The 16,247-nt window shown below is 42.9% G+C and overlaps 1 protein-coding gene across 1 annotated transcript in view; it reads left to right on the top strand.

Annotated features, from left to right (window-relative positions):
* The first annotated feature begins 714 nt into the window (after nucleotides 1–714).
* The window catches only part of LOC131575731 (amine oxidase [flavin-containing] A-like), a 33,170-nt gene continuing 17,637 nt past the window's right edge, over nucleotides 715–16,247 (top strand). Inside the window, exons 1-3 of the mRNA XM_058831574.1 lie at nucleotides 715–844; nucleotides 10,889–10,983; nucleotides 12,293–12,430. Coding sequence (XP_058687557.1) covers nucleotides 799–844; nucleotides 10,889–10,983; nucleotides 12,293–12,430 — 279 coding nt within the window. The 5' untranslated portion in view covers nucleotides 715–798. The remainder of the gene's footprint in view (nucleotides 845–10,888; nucleotides 10,984–12,292; nucleotides 12,431–16,247) is intronic.

Here is a 16,247-nt window from a genome sequence, read left to right as displayed (position 1 = left end):
GTTCATTCCCGGTGTTCATTCCCGGTGTTTATTCCCGGTGTTTATTCCCGGTGTTCATTCCCGGTGTTCATTCCCGGTGTTCATTCCCGGTGTTCATTACCGATGTGTATTCCCGGTGTTCATTCCCGGTGTTCATTACCGATGTGTATTCCCGGTGTTCATTCCCGGTGTTCATTCCCGGTGTTCATTACCGATGTGTATTCCCGGTGTTCATTCCCGGTGTTCATTCCCGGTGTTCATTCCCGGTGCACATTCCCGGTGTTCATTCCCGGTGTTCATTCCCGGTGTTTATTCCCGGTGTTCATTCCCGGTGTTCCCGGTGCTTATTCCCAGTGTTCATTCCCGGTGTTCATTCCCGGTGTTTATTCCCGGTGTTCATTCCCGGTGTTTATTCCCGGTGTTTATTCCCGGTGTTCATTCCCTGTGTTTATTCCCGGTGTTTATTCCCGGTGTTCATTCCCGGTGTTCATTCCCGGTGTTCATTCCCGGTGTTTATTCCCTGTGTTCATTCCCGGTGTTCATTCCCGGTGTTCATTCCCGGTGTTCATTCCCAGTGTTCATTCCCGGTGTTTTTTCCCGGTGTTTACTCCCGGTGCTGCCGGGCACCCCTCGCCCCGTCGAGCCGCGCGCCAAGCACTGGGGGCGTGGCCACGCGAGGCCCCGCCCTCAGGCAGCGCCCATTGGTTCGCAGCTCGGTGTGGCCCCGCCCAGGGGCGGAGCGGCGCTGTCCGAGCAGCGGGGCCGGGACGGAGCCGCGGCCGTGGCCGGGGGTGGCACAGGGACAGCGGGGACAGCGCCATGGCCGAGAGATACGACGTGATCGTGATCGGGGGCGGCATCTCAGGTGGGCCGGCGGGGGAGCGGCGCGGCATCCCCCGGGGCATCCCACCGGGAATCCCGCCGGGAATCCCGCCGGGAATCCCGCCGGGAATCCCGCCCGCAGCGCTCCCGGAGCGGGGCCGGGCGGTGGCGATGGCCGGGCACAGCGCCAGGGCCACGGGGGCTTCAGGAGCGCTCGGGGAAGGAGAGGGGACACGATCCGTGTCGCTGTGTTGGGGACAAATCGCTGCTCCTGCCTCGCTGCCCGTCGGGAGGAGGATGGAGGGAAAAGTGTCCCGGCAGTGCCCACAGGTGCGGGACACGGCGGGGGCACGGGGGGACGGGCTGGGATTGCTCATCCCCACAAAGATGCTGTTCTGACGTGGTTTTTTCAGGTTGCCCATGCAGCGGTGGCAGTTGTTTTGTTTGGAAAAATGCTGCAGAATAAACATCTGGGAGTATCTCTAGGTTAGGTTTGGTTGCTGTGAACTGCTCTGGAGGCAGCCCGATTCCCCAAGTGCCATGGACTCCTCACACTTCACCAGGCAGCACTTCCCAAAATACTCTTCAGATCTGCTTTGAAACCAGCAATTGCATCACGGCCTCTCATCCTTGCACCTAAAAAAACCCTGTTAATGAATTATTTTTATGTTACCTACAATGAGAATGTTGCTGTGTTGGAGAAAATTGGTCTTTAGGTTGTCCCTCAGGTCAATTTTGTGTTGGCAGCTTTGGCCAGGTCTCAGGTTTTAGGCAGCCCTCACTACACTAACGATTAAGAAAAGGTGAGTTTTATGACTGTGTGACTTCAGTGATATTACAGCCATTATTGGTGTGGGCAAAGTTAGGTTTTACCAGTACTGAGAGGGAGTCAGCGGCTTTCCTTTGGTGTAATCTGGGGTGAATTAATGCATAAAACAGTAGATGGTTTACATAATTATGTCATTTCATTTACTAAAAGAACAGTAATTGTTTAAATAATTATTTGTGAATATGTAAAGATGCAAATAATCTTTAGCATCACTAAACAGAAAGGAAGACTTTGAATCTAGATTTCCTTGCTTTTTAGTTTTACCAGATGCCTGGTAATTTTCCTGCTAGCATGAGGCATTTGGTCTTCATCCTTAGGGTTCCTGCAATGCACACACACAGTGTCCTTAGGGAATTGCCACCCATTCTGTGTGCAGCTGATGGCAACATCCTCTTAACATGGGTTTTAGAGCTCTGAGAAGCTCTTGTTCCCTTCAGGGTGCCTCGTTCCTCCAGGTCCCCAACCTGTTGCAGTGTTTTAGAAAATGCTTTGAGCATTTCTGTGTAGTATCTTGCCTCACTAGTACAAAACCACAAAGTTACTTTGTAACACCTACGCCTTGGACCAAAACATGGTGTGGGGATTGAAATGGAGCCAAGCAGAAAATTTCATGATGCTCGCAGTCCCCAAAAATTTGTCGGTGGCGTGAGAAAGACAAATAAACATGTCACAGCACTCCTGGGGTACAGGAGCATTTTTCATGCCAATGGAAACCCTATGCCAGTGGCATTAAAATTAGTGTTTGCCTGTTATGAATTAGAACAGGCACCATTTTGAGAAAACAGACATTGAAAAATAGACAATAAATGCCTCATTTAATAATTAATCCATCTTTACACTGCCATTCATAGCTGGGGATTAAAGTCTGATCAGCCTCTGGTCTGGTTTGCTTTTCTCACAGCTTCTCTGTCACTACCATTTCTGTACCAATATGCCTACACCTCAGTTCTGCAAGAGGTTAGACAGTGCTGCTTTCTGGTCTTAAAAAACAAAAAAAAAAGTAATCTGTATCTAGAGTTCTGCTTCTGATGGAATAGACAGTAAATCATGCTCCAGTATGGACAGGATTTCCTCTCAACGTCTCTGATTCCAGTCTTGACTTGCTGTTTGTAGCTCTGAAATTGAATTTGCAGTTGACTCATCTGGTGAGATTTCATACAGGAAAGGAAAGGATACAGGAATACAGGAAAGGATACAGGAAAATACAGGAAAGGATAGGAAATCTGGGATAAACTAGTTATTTACTAGAAATACATGAAATCTCTATGAGGTGTAAGCAAGGTGCTTATTAAGTGTGAACTTCCCAGTAGTGGCACTGTGGCTTTTAAAAATATTTGTCCACTATTTGTGAAATGAAGCTCAAATCCTGACAGGCAGCTCTGGAGTTGTCTATTCCTCAGAGCAAAGCATGGTCCTGAGAGGCAATTTCTGAACAAAGCCTGATGGATGTTCTGCTCATCCATGCTCCTGGCACACCCCAATGTGCTCATTCCCAGGACACAGAATCCACTCTCCCTGTAGGGAACTGCAGTTTAGGGGTGGAGGGAGCTTCTGCAAAAAGTGCTTTTGGAAGAACTCTCTGCTTGGGTGGCTTCTACCTCTGAGATTTTCCTGCTGTACCCCATGGAATTACAGGCAAACTGCCCTGGCTTCATCAGCAAGTGCCTTTGGATCCCTACAGAGAGGGAGCTGCAGAGGTTGGGATAGATTCCTCTTTCCTCTTGGTCTTGCATGTTAAAAATGTGGATTGTGGCCAATAAAAGCCCCAGGCACATTTGTGTCGCTCTTAATAGATAAGGTCCCCTGTAATACAGTTAATATTGATTACAGCATTTTATACCCAAGCATATTAAATAAAGTGGTGCCTAAAGTTAAAGACTTTCCCCATACCCACAGGGAATTTATATGGCTTGAATATTGCTCCCATTTTCTATTTATAGCATTTTCTACTGAACTGAAGAGTGTTGTTTTGGATTGATTTTGACTTGATTGATTTTACTTGGTTGTGTGTTTGTTGAAACCCAGCAAGCTGATGGCACAAAATGTTATAAGGAGGTCCTGGATGCTCAGTCACTGCTCATTAACAACTGGACATCAATAAATGCACAGAGAGTTTTGACAGAAACCTCAGATATTTCAGCTGCTCATATCTGAAAAATGATTGCTGTGACATGTAATTTCTGAAAACTTTCTAACTGACCTTATTGGGGCATATTTTCACATGGATAACAAACAAAATATGCTATGTTGACTCCAAGGTTACCTCCCTGCCAAATTTCAAGTTGCTGCTGCAACGTCCAAAATAGGAATTAAAAAAAGGCATGATTTTTCAAAATCAAAGAATATGTTTTCCCTAGACATTAAGAAATAGATGGTCATTTTTGACCAAGATTTTCCAGCAGAAGAGAATCACAAAAAAACCACACCCTGAAAACCACGCCCTGAAAATTCAAGCTTAAATAGTTCCAAATTTGGAAAGGAAAAAAAAATAAAATAAAAAAAAAGAATGTAAGCAAAATACTTCTGTTTTTTTCATGGGAGTATATTCATGTGCCAGCCTCACCTCATGTGGAAGACAAGTTTATCAGAAGATTGCATGGGGAATTAATAATGTTTTTCTACATAATGTAAACCAGAGAGGCACCAGATATGGAGAAGTATGTCCAGAAGCAGAGAAGTCCAAAAAATGCTGCATGCAAATATCTTTTAGAAGAAATTTCAGCACATTGTGTTGCAAGTACAAAACACAAGGGAAAAAGAGATCTAATTGAATCTTACACTTAAGACAATAATTTGCTGACATGGATAGTTCTTATTTCCATTGAAAAAGATGTTTGTTCTTATGTAGAAACAAGGAGATTGCGTGGGTGCATGAAAGCAAAGCTGAGATTTCCCAGCCATGTGCAGGAAACAGCGCTGCTTTCTGCTGAACTTACAGGGGAGTCCAAGGGCCACAAATTGTAGGAAAACAATTGTATGTAAAAATAGTAGTGATTGGACTTTACATAGAAATAAAACATATGATACATTATTAAGACTTTTTTGTTTTTCTCTCTGTGGAGAAGCACTTTGTGTTGGCATCTCCAGCTCCACAGAGTGTGATCGACAGCCTTACCCCTCGAGCTACCTACGCCTTGGCTTTGGGCTCTGAGAGAAAGACTGAATAATGAGGAAATGCAGATTTTCCTTGCTTGCCATCCTGGCAGCACCACTTCTGTTGTATAGTGCCCTGTTTGTTTTGACAGCACGCCAGGCTGCTGGTGGGTGGTGGTGTCAGATAAACTGTCAAACACACAGTTGTTGGTGTGAGACAGAATCAGTCTGACCTGTGCAAATCTGGACTGGTTTTCAATAGTTTTGGGTTTTTTTCCCCCTCTACTGTTACTTCTGTATTTACCTGGGATTTGACCTACAGGAATGCAATATTTGATTCATAAAATGTGTTCTCTGTTTATCGCTTTGCATTTGCCCTGTGCTGGGTTCCACCTACCCAGTTCCTTCCTTCTTTCTGGATCCAAACAGAAAGCTGATCATCAGTGATGATGTTGTCATTTAGTAACAGAGATTCCTAAGGACCATTTTTGGGGATGCAGAAATAACTAACAATGTTTCACAGAGCTCTAAGTTCCCAATGTACTCCTAGCAAGCTGACTGTCATTGTGAGAAACATTTACAGCAGGGACAAAACTCCCAGAGCCCTGTACAAAGTGTAATGGATGCTCTGTACAATAATTGCAAATAAGCAGAAATATCAATTTCCATTTGCCTTCTTGTTCATAATGTGTTCTGCTGTTTTGCTGCTGAAATCCTATGAGTGCTATTTGCTCCAACCAGCAAAAGAAATAGCCAAGTGCTTATGACAGATCCCTGAAAATACCCTAACATTACAAAACCAGGCATGGGACAGGCATGATGTCTTTTCTGGGAATTACTGTTATTGGTATTTGTGGTGATGACGTTAATCATAATTTAGCAGCAACATTTTTTCACATACTTTTTTAGTTGAAGGTCACCATTTAGGTAACAGGAATTAATTCTGCACAACACTGACTAAAAAAATTGTCAATAGTCATAAAATGTGTGTAATTAACTTGGTTGTTTCCATTACTAGGTGGCATCAAACTGTCATCATTTTAACTGCTCATTTTAATATGTAATGGGAGGAAAGATGCCTCATATCCTACCCTGTGTTTATTAACTTTTTTCTGCCTTTGTTTTGGGGGAGGGCATTACTTTGGGGAAGGGATGTTAACTGCAAGAAGCTGTGGGCATGAAAATCCCAGTGGGTGTGCAGAGGAACGGATTCATTCTTAGGATAGAATTCCCTCTTCCTGCCCACTGCATTTCTGTTAACATTGTCCATGAGGAACTGTCTTTGTGCCCTTCAGAACAAGGCTTGATCTGTAGGAAGCATTTAGACAGTGATGCCATTGAAACCAGTAAGTGGCTTGGTCTCCTTTGGACAATGTACTCTGTAATAAAAAATATTTATTCTCTTTTGGTTAAGATCTTTGCTGAATCAAGTGGATTTTTTATTTTTTTTTCCTAGAAGGGAAAAAATACTGATGAAAAAGAAATTAAATACATTTACCTGAAAATGACAAAATACATAAACTCAATCTCTCTCCAGTACCAAGTATTCTACAAGAAGGGGTGTGAAAGGAAGTACGGCAAGATAAAACACGGTTTCTGACAAGCAGAAAATGAGTGATGTTATGGTATTAGGCAGCACTGAAATAGAAATAAATGTAGACTTGTGATCCACACTGTGCATTCTTGCTGTTTTGTGTGGATTTAAGATGCTGTTACTGAATTAATAGCATTGCTGTTTTGTTTTATTTTATTTTATGCATATATTCAGTGGCAACTGAGAATCTCTAAATCCTTAGTCAGTGAACAGAAACAATTCTTTCATTCTCAGCTTTCTGTGTGTTGTTGCCCATTAGTGGCTGCTCTGGTCAATCTGATGTAACTGAGCACATTTTAACTGTATTTTAAAACTTAAATAAACGCTATGATGCACACAGAAATTCCAGTGAAAGGGTAATTGGGGTTACAGGAGAAGAATAAAGAGGTGACAAAGGGAGATTTTACCCTATGGTCATGGCAGAAATGTTTTACATCTCTTATTGACAGGTTCATTTTTACTTGCCAAAGGGATTTCTAGCAGGAAAAATGAGAGCTGATTTTAAGGTGGTCATTGCCAGGTTTAATTACTTGACTGTGTTTAGAAAAAGTTATGTTTTTCCATCAATGAAACAGGAAAAATAATCACAACATTAGAATGCCATTACATTGGAACTTCAATAGTAATATATTGCCAATTATCTTATTTTACTCTGATACATATTAGAAAAGTGAGCAAAAAAAGTCTGAGAATTAGTTCCGCACTCAAGATCAGAAAAATGTTGGGATTTTACAGGAAGATTTTTCCCCAATTTCTCAATTAAAGCCTGCTAGAAGACTACAGTAATGAGTTAATAATCTTTCTCACAATGCGGCTATCCCATGCCATGTACACTAGGGTGGATTAATTAGAATTTTGTGAATTCTAATGAAGTTCAGTATTTACAGAGCCTAGATTTTGAAAAGTATGCAATCACTACGACATTTCCAATAAAGTAACTTTTTCAAAACTCTCACTGTGCTGTAGAACTCATCTCTGCTCATGTGTCCTGTATCAACCCCAGCACTGAGGCAGCTTGGAATTATCCTCATAAATCTACTCTTATAACTTCCCTACAAAACAGGAAACCATTTTCCACAGTACAGGACTCCTTTGGAATCAAATTCAAATCTCTTAAGTCCCAGTGATTTTTGCGACCTGTGGAGGTGAACTTTTCTTCTCTGTGAGGTAGAAGTAGGGTTTTGTTGTATTACTAAATTCAGTATTGTTCAGTATCCTTATGTTTCAGTCATGGGGTGTGTCTTCTAATCTGCAGGCTGGCATCAATTCATTTTAGTTTCTTTTCTTTTTTTTTTTTTTTTTACTATATACCCAGTGTTTTGATGAACTTCAAAGGGCTTTGCTTGTGGTAGGATTATTATAGTTTTCTGGGATGAAAGCAGCCACAGAATGATCTGTAGCAGCAGCAATTCTGAGTCCTTAATAGCACTGCAAAATCAATAGGAACAGAGCTTTCCTGCATGGCATCTTCAGAGGAAGGGAGCTGCTTGTAAGATTTCCATAGAAACCCTTGTGGAGGATGTCTGGTCTTGTTTGTTCTCATTTAACAATAAGTGAATTTCCACAGCCAGATACTGCAAATGAGGCATGGTTTTGGCAGGCTCCTTCCATTTTGCTGAGGCAAGTAGTGTATTTGTAATTCATGGAATTAGGGGGATATCTGGAGGGAGTTTGTCCAGTGGTTTGGGGTGGTTTCCAGCTTTATCTCAAGGCTGCACTCGGAGGAGGTGGGGGTGACGCAGCCCCAGGCTGAGCTGTGACAGGAGTGTCTGCAGCACGGTCACACACTGCGGTGTCTGAGTCTGAGCAGCGAGCCCAGTGCTCCCTTTGGCCTGGGATAGTGTTCCTGTGAGGAATGATTTGGGCTGGAATGAACCTTAAAGCCCATCTCATCCCACCCCTGCCATGGGCATGGACACCTCCCACCAGACCAGGTTGCTCAAAGTCTCATCCAGCCTGGCCTGGAGCACTTCCAGGGATGAGGCATCCACAGGTTCTTCCCTGTTCCTTGGCAGCTGCTGAGGCTCGTGATGTCCTCTGGGATGGAGATGGTGTAGAGGAAGTGAGAGGATGGCTCCATGCAGCCTGAGGGGAGCTGAGCAGGCAGGGATGAGGCAAGGAGCGGGAAAGGAGAAGGTCTCACTCCTTCCTCTCTCATTCTTACCCCATCAATCAAATGGTCACTCTCTGGCATCCAGTCCTATCCAGGATACTGGAACAGCAACAAAAGTCTTGAAAACTCAAGTTATGGAGAAGATGAAGGGTAAATATGCAGTCAATTTAGAGTTTAATTGTGTGTAAAAAGCACGGAGGTTTCATGACCTGTACTTTAGACAAACCTGTGGAAGCACCTGGACCTGGTGCACTTCAGTCTCACCAGGATGGAGCTAAAGAGGTGGGTCCAACAGACAGAGATGGGGATAGACATGGAGATGCTGGGAGTGGGTGTTGTTCCTAGTTCTCTGTTTTCAAAGAAAATAGTTTCCATGCTTTGAGCAAATAAATGTGTGGTAGTAATCTTAAATAAACATGTTTTGTTTATTGTTTTTGCTTGTGAGTCATGCCCTCTCCCAGTTCCCAGTAAGCCATTGCTGTCTCAATTTATTTTTTGCTGTTTCCCAGCCCATGGAGCTTCAAAGCCTTTTTCTTTTTTTGAACCAGTTTCTCAGATGACCCTTGGGTTAACAATAATGAAACTTTACCACCTGTAAGTCTGGAGTAAAAGTTTAACAGGCAAGCAGGTTAGAGAACCTGAGTCACATTACAACATGTTCTTCATCCCTTAGCAGCCCTTCTTTATTTGGATATATCCCATAATTAAGCTATAATCCAGCAGTGAACTTAACTTCCAACTCAGTCCACTATTCCTCCTAAACAACTGTGGCAGGAATGGAGCTGTTGTATTCAGCATGAAATTATGGTCTTAGGCACCACAGATTTGCATTTAATTTTGGTTTTTTTCATACCTAGGCTGGACATTTTTTGGCTTCATGATCAGTTTTCTCAAGGCATCTATATCTACAGTAAACTTTCTTACAAAAGAATTGCCCACTTATGTCTGAGTGTCCAGTGTATTTGCACAGAATAGATAATGCAGCCTTTTATTTTATATATGTAGGATATCCACTATTTTGTGACAAAACCCACTGTACATTTTGAAATCTCATTTTTCTGCATATAAAAAAATCATATATTTGTAAGAAAATATAGCAGTATGTGTTTTCAACATCACAGATTTGTGAGTTCTACATTTATGTTGGGGAGGAAGAGAAACCATCACTCAACAGATTAAATAATTAGCTAGAAAATAATTGTTTCTAGAGTTTCATGGAGGAAAAACTTAGATCAATTTATAAGATATCAACTCCACTGAAAAATTGCTTGCAATTAAAAAATTAGAATATTAAATAGATGGAAGAATTAAGTATACTTGTGCTCCAGCAGCAATCTGAATAATATGGTTCAAGGGTGTAAAGTTACTTTTAGATGAGTATGAAAATTTCATATATAATTTCTGCCTATGTAAAACATTTGAACTTCCTCAATTCTGGTTTCCAGTGAATGGCATTTCTCTTTCCCATTAAAAGTTTCTATGCATAGAAGTTTATGGTCAATTCTGCATTGCCCTTAGAATGAAGGAGTACATTTAACTCTTCCCAGGATGATTCCTCTCCTCTGGTCTTTTCAGACATGCCTTCTTTAGGCTCACAAACAGTTGATTTTAATCACATTTCAAGGCAGTGTAATAAACATGAGTGTAATATGGTTACTCCTGCCTGCAGGCTATCCTGGAAGTTCTGATCAATAGGGCTGCCTTTTGTGTACTTAAGGAGGGGAAACAACTCCAAAGAAACAATGCTTCAGTGCCAAATTGGCCTGCAGGGCTGTGGGATAATCTGATTTCACCAACTCATGATTGCTTTTTACAATTTCAGCTTGCATCTGTCAGAAGCAAAGAGGTCTCCTGTCCTATTGAATTTCAGTTGTCTCCAGAGTGGCTCCATCACAAAGTCCCATAATTAGATGATTTTTGCTGAGACCATAATTCCTTTTATAAAGTATCTACATGCAGCCTGTTTGATTGTCATGGTCAAACTCCATTGCTGAAAATGAATCCTGACAGTGAAGCAGACTTTCCTCCTGCATGTGAATGAGGACAAGGAACAGCAGAGGAGCAGGGGGTTGATGTGGGAGAGGAGCTTTATTGATGGCACTGTAGCACTGCAAGTCCCCCAAGCTGGCTGCTGCCTTTCCATAGGCTGCACAAATGAAGAGTAAGATGTGTGTCTGTCCCTTAATAATTGATCTTTTGCTGCTTTTAAAAGGCCAAAATGCCAACCCAAGGAGGAAGCTTCAGTCTGTGAATGGTGTGAGTGGTTATAACATGCAGCTAAGCAGCAGCCACATGATTTCAGTGGTGAGATGCCATGTGAAGTTCCTAACTTCTCCCAGGGATTTTTGGGAACAGTCTATTGAAATCTCTGACCTTGAAGCTTAGGTTCAGTTTTTTGACCATTAATGTGGCTGATTGCTGCCACTTGCTTTAATGCACTTTCTCTTTTTTTTGATAGGTTTGTCAGCTGCCAAATTGCTGTCTGAGGCTGGGGTCAGTGTGGTGGTCCTTGAGGCCCGGGACAGAGTTGGAGGAAGGACATTCACTATCAGGGTAAGTGCTTCACGAGATGTGGACTCTCACTTGTGCTGGTCTACAATGTGACAGATGTCACTCCTATTATTTTGACACAGGGAACTGCAATTATTTTGATTCAGAGAACTACAGCTTCAGCTCAATCCCTCAGAAGGTGACAGAGCTTCTTTGACTAGTCCAAAAGTCATCAGTCAGCATGTGTTCACCAAGAGTTCCTGCTTGGCCAACCTGACAGCCTTCTAAGGTGCAGTGACTGGCTTAATAGATGAGGGAAAAATTAATATTGTCTACCTAGACTTCAATAATGTGTTGAAAACCATCATCTGGGACCATGAGTGTCAGAAAATTACCCCTCTTTTTCCCATCTCCCTTTGCATTCTGTAATAGGCATGATAACTTACAGCTGTGTAAGAAGCAGCCTGAGCAGGGCCAGACATCATTATGCTTAGATGTATGTTTTAAAATGTCTTAAAATTATCTGAAGTAACACTCCTTCTTCTAAAAATGAACTGCATCTCAATTGGCGTTAGAAAAAAATAAATGAAAGAAATGAAGAGTGACTTGTGGCACAGGGTAGTGTAATACAGACATTGCCTCTGCTTCCCACCCTGGAATTGAGGGAGGTGTAAATTATGTCAGGTGCCATTGCTGGGGAACCAGAGATAAACAGTGGTGTTCCAGCAGAAATCATTGTGTGTGAAACATGAAGCATAAACACCATCCTTCTGTGACACTGAGAGTGCCAGGTTTAAAATACTCACTATAAACAGTGCTCAGAAGAGTTACTGTCTTGGGAGATCAGCCTGCTGTAATAGTGTGCATCCCTGAAACCTTCTGCTTTCTTCCCAGTTCCCAAGTGAGTGGGGTGCTGGTCTGAGGGGTGCATTGAGCACCTCTCATGGCAGGCATGGCTGGGGGTCCCTGTCCAGACAGCAGCAGGCTGGAGCCAAGGAGTGCAGTGCTGGGAAGGAGATTAATCTTCTGAAAACTGCAGTGCAGTGCTCAGCACCTGCAGCATTAAGGCTAGGCAGGTATCTAGAGAGAGAAAATGAGCCTTGATGCTGGAGATGGTTTCAACTGCAGAAATGTTTTGCAATGACAAGAAGAGCAATGTGAATTTCTTGAACATCACCAGGGGTAGTGACTCCACCACCTCCCTTTACCCATTTCCATGCTTGGCAACCTTTTCCATTAAAAAAAAATTCCTCCTGAATGTCATGCACGTACATTCCATACACGTTCAGCATGGAATAATTCCTTCTGCTTCTAGATGTTTCTGTTGAGGAGCTTCCTGCACAGCTTCTGATTCCTGTATTCTTTTCCACAGAATGATAAAGTGAATTATGTAGATGTTGGTGGATCTTATGTGGGACCTACCCAAAACCGGATTCTCCGACTGGCAAAAGAGCTGGGGGTGGAGACCTATAAAGTGTATGTCGAGGGCCATATGTTCCATCATAAAGGGGTAAGTGTTGCATTTCCATGCTGAAGGACCCAAATTTCCAAAAACTTGGAAATTACTGACAGTCATCAAAAGGGTTTCATTTAAAACTCACCCTTAGTAATCCAGAAAGCACCTGCTTGAAGTGTTGTTATTCTGTTTTAACTTGTTGGGTGTGTGACAAATGGTTCTTACTTTCTTCTTAAAAGTGTTCAGAAAATGCAGCTGACAGCAAATCTGGGATGCCTTTGGCACATTGTCTTTGAACATACCCTCCAAAGAAGCTTTGCATGAAGTTCAGAAAATACTTGTTCTGAAATAAAAGCTAAATTTAAATTAAAAAAATGATAGTATTGATGGATAGTATTGAATGATGGTACTGGACAACAGTATTATGGAGCTAGCCTGAGACTAGGACAATATATTTTGCCCACGTGACTGGATTCTCATGAGATCTCTCCCAGTCCCATGGAGTGGGATTCATCTCACAAATGGGTGTTTGGAATTAATAATCTAATCTGAGACTCTGAGGTTCCCTCTCCACCTAATGGTGACACAAGCCCTTCCCAACAGTCACCAAAAGTTTCTCTGAGGTGTGGGGCAGCAGCAGTCCAGGTGGCCACTCTTGAACAAGTGCTGCTGTGGCTGAAGTGACCAGGAATGAAACCTGTCCTCAGAGCAGATTTCCAGCCCTCGTGCCAGATCTTTGGCCCACTGATTTTTTTGCACAGGTCCTACCCAGGATCTGCTTCCAAAACCAGTACAGGATGAGAACAGCAGGGAGAAGGACAAAGAAAGGCCTAAGATTCATAGGAGTGAGATGTTACTGTCTGTATCCATAACTCAAAGTATTATTTTAATTTGCAAAGACCATCACTTTCAATTTTTTAAAAAATATTCTTTAGTTTTGGTGCTTAACAGACTCTGGCAGAACCAGACTTGAAGCCTATATGAGTCACAGTTGACATACTTGATATAGATAAGCCATCCTATGTGATGGATCCTTAATTGGTATCATTCCTATTACCTTCCCACTTTTTTCCTAAGAATTAGAGCAATGTGTTCATGCTGCAAAGTTTTACCATCTGCTTCTGCAAGCACTCCTTATTGGGCAGATTGATGCCATGCTCATAAAACAGGCACATCTTGAATAATTGCACAGCCACTCCATAGTACTAAAAAAGTTATTTGTCACCCCCTCATGCAAAATTGATGTAATTCTACAGCAAGAGGGATGGGCTGGTTTGTTCCAGCAGAATGTTTGTCCCACTCTAATTTAAGCTCAGGCATGTATCTCTCAGCATCCTAAAAGGCACTTATCTTCTTTATGTTAAATAAAAGGCTCTAATGGGTTACATTACTTTGAGCCCTTAATCCATTTTGACACCAAAGCTGCAGCTTTTTATTGTCCCACATTGCATTATGCACGTTCCTGCTAATGACCACGTAATTTTGTATGTTTTCTTTGAAGTGAAAGCGTATTTCTAAGCAAGAGGCAGCATTTTGAGCTATTCAGCTGGATCACAGGCTGTGGATCAATTCTGGGTTTTTCATCGTGGCCCTGCTGAGCTAATCAGGGTCCCAAGGGAGCTGTAGTTGTTGGAGCAGGGTGAGAGCAAAGGGGTTTTAAGTTCTCCCAGATGTAAGCACTGGGTGAATAATAATGATGCTTTTCTTCCTGTAGGTCTCATTTCTCTCACATTCCCTTCCCAAATTGTAGCCCTTTTCTTCCATTGTCTTTTCCTAAGGTTTCCCACTGCTTTTTCTCCTTCCTTTTTCCTTGAAACATTGTGCAGCCACCATGCCCTTTGATTTAGGGATGTGTTGTTGAACCCTCTCTTATATTCCACTTCTAGCTGAAGCTTTTAAACTCCACCTGTGCAGTCCTGGCTGTTGGCTGGGCTGGTCAGAGCCCAGGGCTCTTTCACCTGCCTTTCTTTTACCTGCCTGCTGCACCCTGACCAGGCTGGCTGTGAGGTGCAGGTGGGGTTTGTGCTCTCCCAGCTGAAGATGCACCCATCATGTTCATTACAGCTGCTCCACGAACACAAGCACCTGTGGCATTTCCTAGATGGCAGAAAGTGTTAACAAAGAGATTATTTGATATTAAAGGATCATATCCACCAGAAATTAAATATTAATCTGAAAGATGGATGTTTTCGGCTTCTTGGGCTAATACAGAATAATTTCAGGTTTGAAAGGTCTGATTAAACCTTCTCCCCTTGTGTCTCAGCTGTTGTTTCTGTCAGCTGGTGGCTGTCCAGGAGTGTGTAGCCAGGGCCAGACAGGAAGGTCTCCTCCCAAGAGCTTTTTCTAAAGTCTGTAATGTGGTGTGGTTTTGTCAGAGGGGAGAGGAAGTGCTTTTGCCATGACTAAGCACAGCTTTAAAAGTGTTTGTGACATCTGTATGTAATCTCCAGCACCCTTGGATTCAGAGATTTTGGGTCTTTTCTTTACCATAGCAATCAGTTCAGTTTGGCTTTTTCTGGAGATTTCCAGGATACTGCTTTGATTGAGTTGGGAGAAAGTGGGAAAATGAGCAGCGGAAGCAGCCAAGAGAAAGTGAAATTCCCCAGAGGGATTTAATGAGCCGCTTCTTTCTGACAGGAATTTTTCCCATATGTGTGTGGAAAAATCCCATGTACTGCAAGCTTTAATAACCAAGTTGCTTCACTGGTGCAGGTTTCCTTTGTAGTTACAGTTTCTTTGAAAATTCAAATATATAACTATTGTTTACCTTTTTTTTTAATCCATTTGTTCTTTCTTTTCCATCAGTTAGTAACGTGGACTCCTTTAATGTCAATGAGGAATTCTTTTGATATCCTGCCCTTGTAAATCTGTAACTTAAATCTTCAGTGTTTGTTATGAGCCTCTATCCAGCTAAATTTCCCTGTGCCTACTGTCCCATAATTCAGCCAGAGTGCTTTTGGACTGAGAAAGGGCAGATGTGCTGGAGTTCTCCCTTCCCTGAGCTGGCAGACAGCTTTTTGTTTTAACAGAGGTCCTTGAAGCTCTGTGCTGTTTTCACCTTTTCAGTAGAAGACTCTAGAAAGTCGAGGCATTGGTGTGGTAATAACCTTATCCTATAGCTGCACTCCTGCAATATCTGGCAGCAGCACACAGCTCCAGGATATACAATATTACTTAATAAGGAATTACAATTTTCAGAGGGAAGGAACACTTGATAAAATATGAGGATTTCTATACAGTGCTTCAGATTAGCCATCTAGTCCTTTCTTTCCTTCATCCTGCCTTTAGATTAAGAGCTTGGGGTGCAGAAAGTGGGTCTGTGACTAAGACCCTGCACATCACCACAAACTTGCTGCTCAGACACAGGGATCAGACAGTCCCAGGCACAGCACTGCTCCCAGGGATAGTTTGATACCTGCTGGAGGTGGGGACAGGGAAGGATTCTCTCCTGAGATCACACCATGGGGAGCTGCTGCTCTGTGCTGGGCACAGCCCCAGGCAATAACAACCCCTGCTCTGGGGCATGGGGGATGCTCCTCCTGTGCTTCCTGCTGTGTGTCCTGCCCCTGGCACAGCAGGCAGGAGGCAGACCTGCCTTTCTCAAGTCTGGCAAAATTGTCTGCTCCTCTGGCACAATTTGAAAGTTGGGGTGGTGTCACAACTTGGGGTTAATTCCTGTAGTTTTGGCTCCAAGCCCCAGCATAGTCCTGGGCAGGGAAGGGACCTGGCAGAGCTCATCTCTCGATGCCCTCTTCCTAACCACTGAGGGGTGGTGCTTGAGCATCTTGTTTTCTTTGGATTGGTGTGGGGTCACTAATCCAAGCAGGCAGCAGGACTCAGATCTGACTCGATACACCAGGAAATGAAAATA

The sequence above is a fragment of the Poecile atricapillus genome, chromosome 1 (assembly GCF_030490865.1).
Source record: "Poecile atricapillus isolate bPoeAtr1 chromosome 1, bPoeAtr1.hap1, whole genome shotgun sequence".
NCBI lineage: Eukaryota > Metazoa > Chordata > Aves > Passeriformes > Paridae > Poecile > Poecile atricapillus.
The sequence above is the reverse complement of the archived record's forward strand: the minus strand, read 5'-3'. Positions and strand labels throughout refer to the sequence as shown.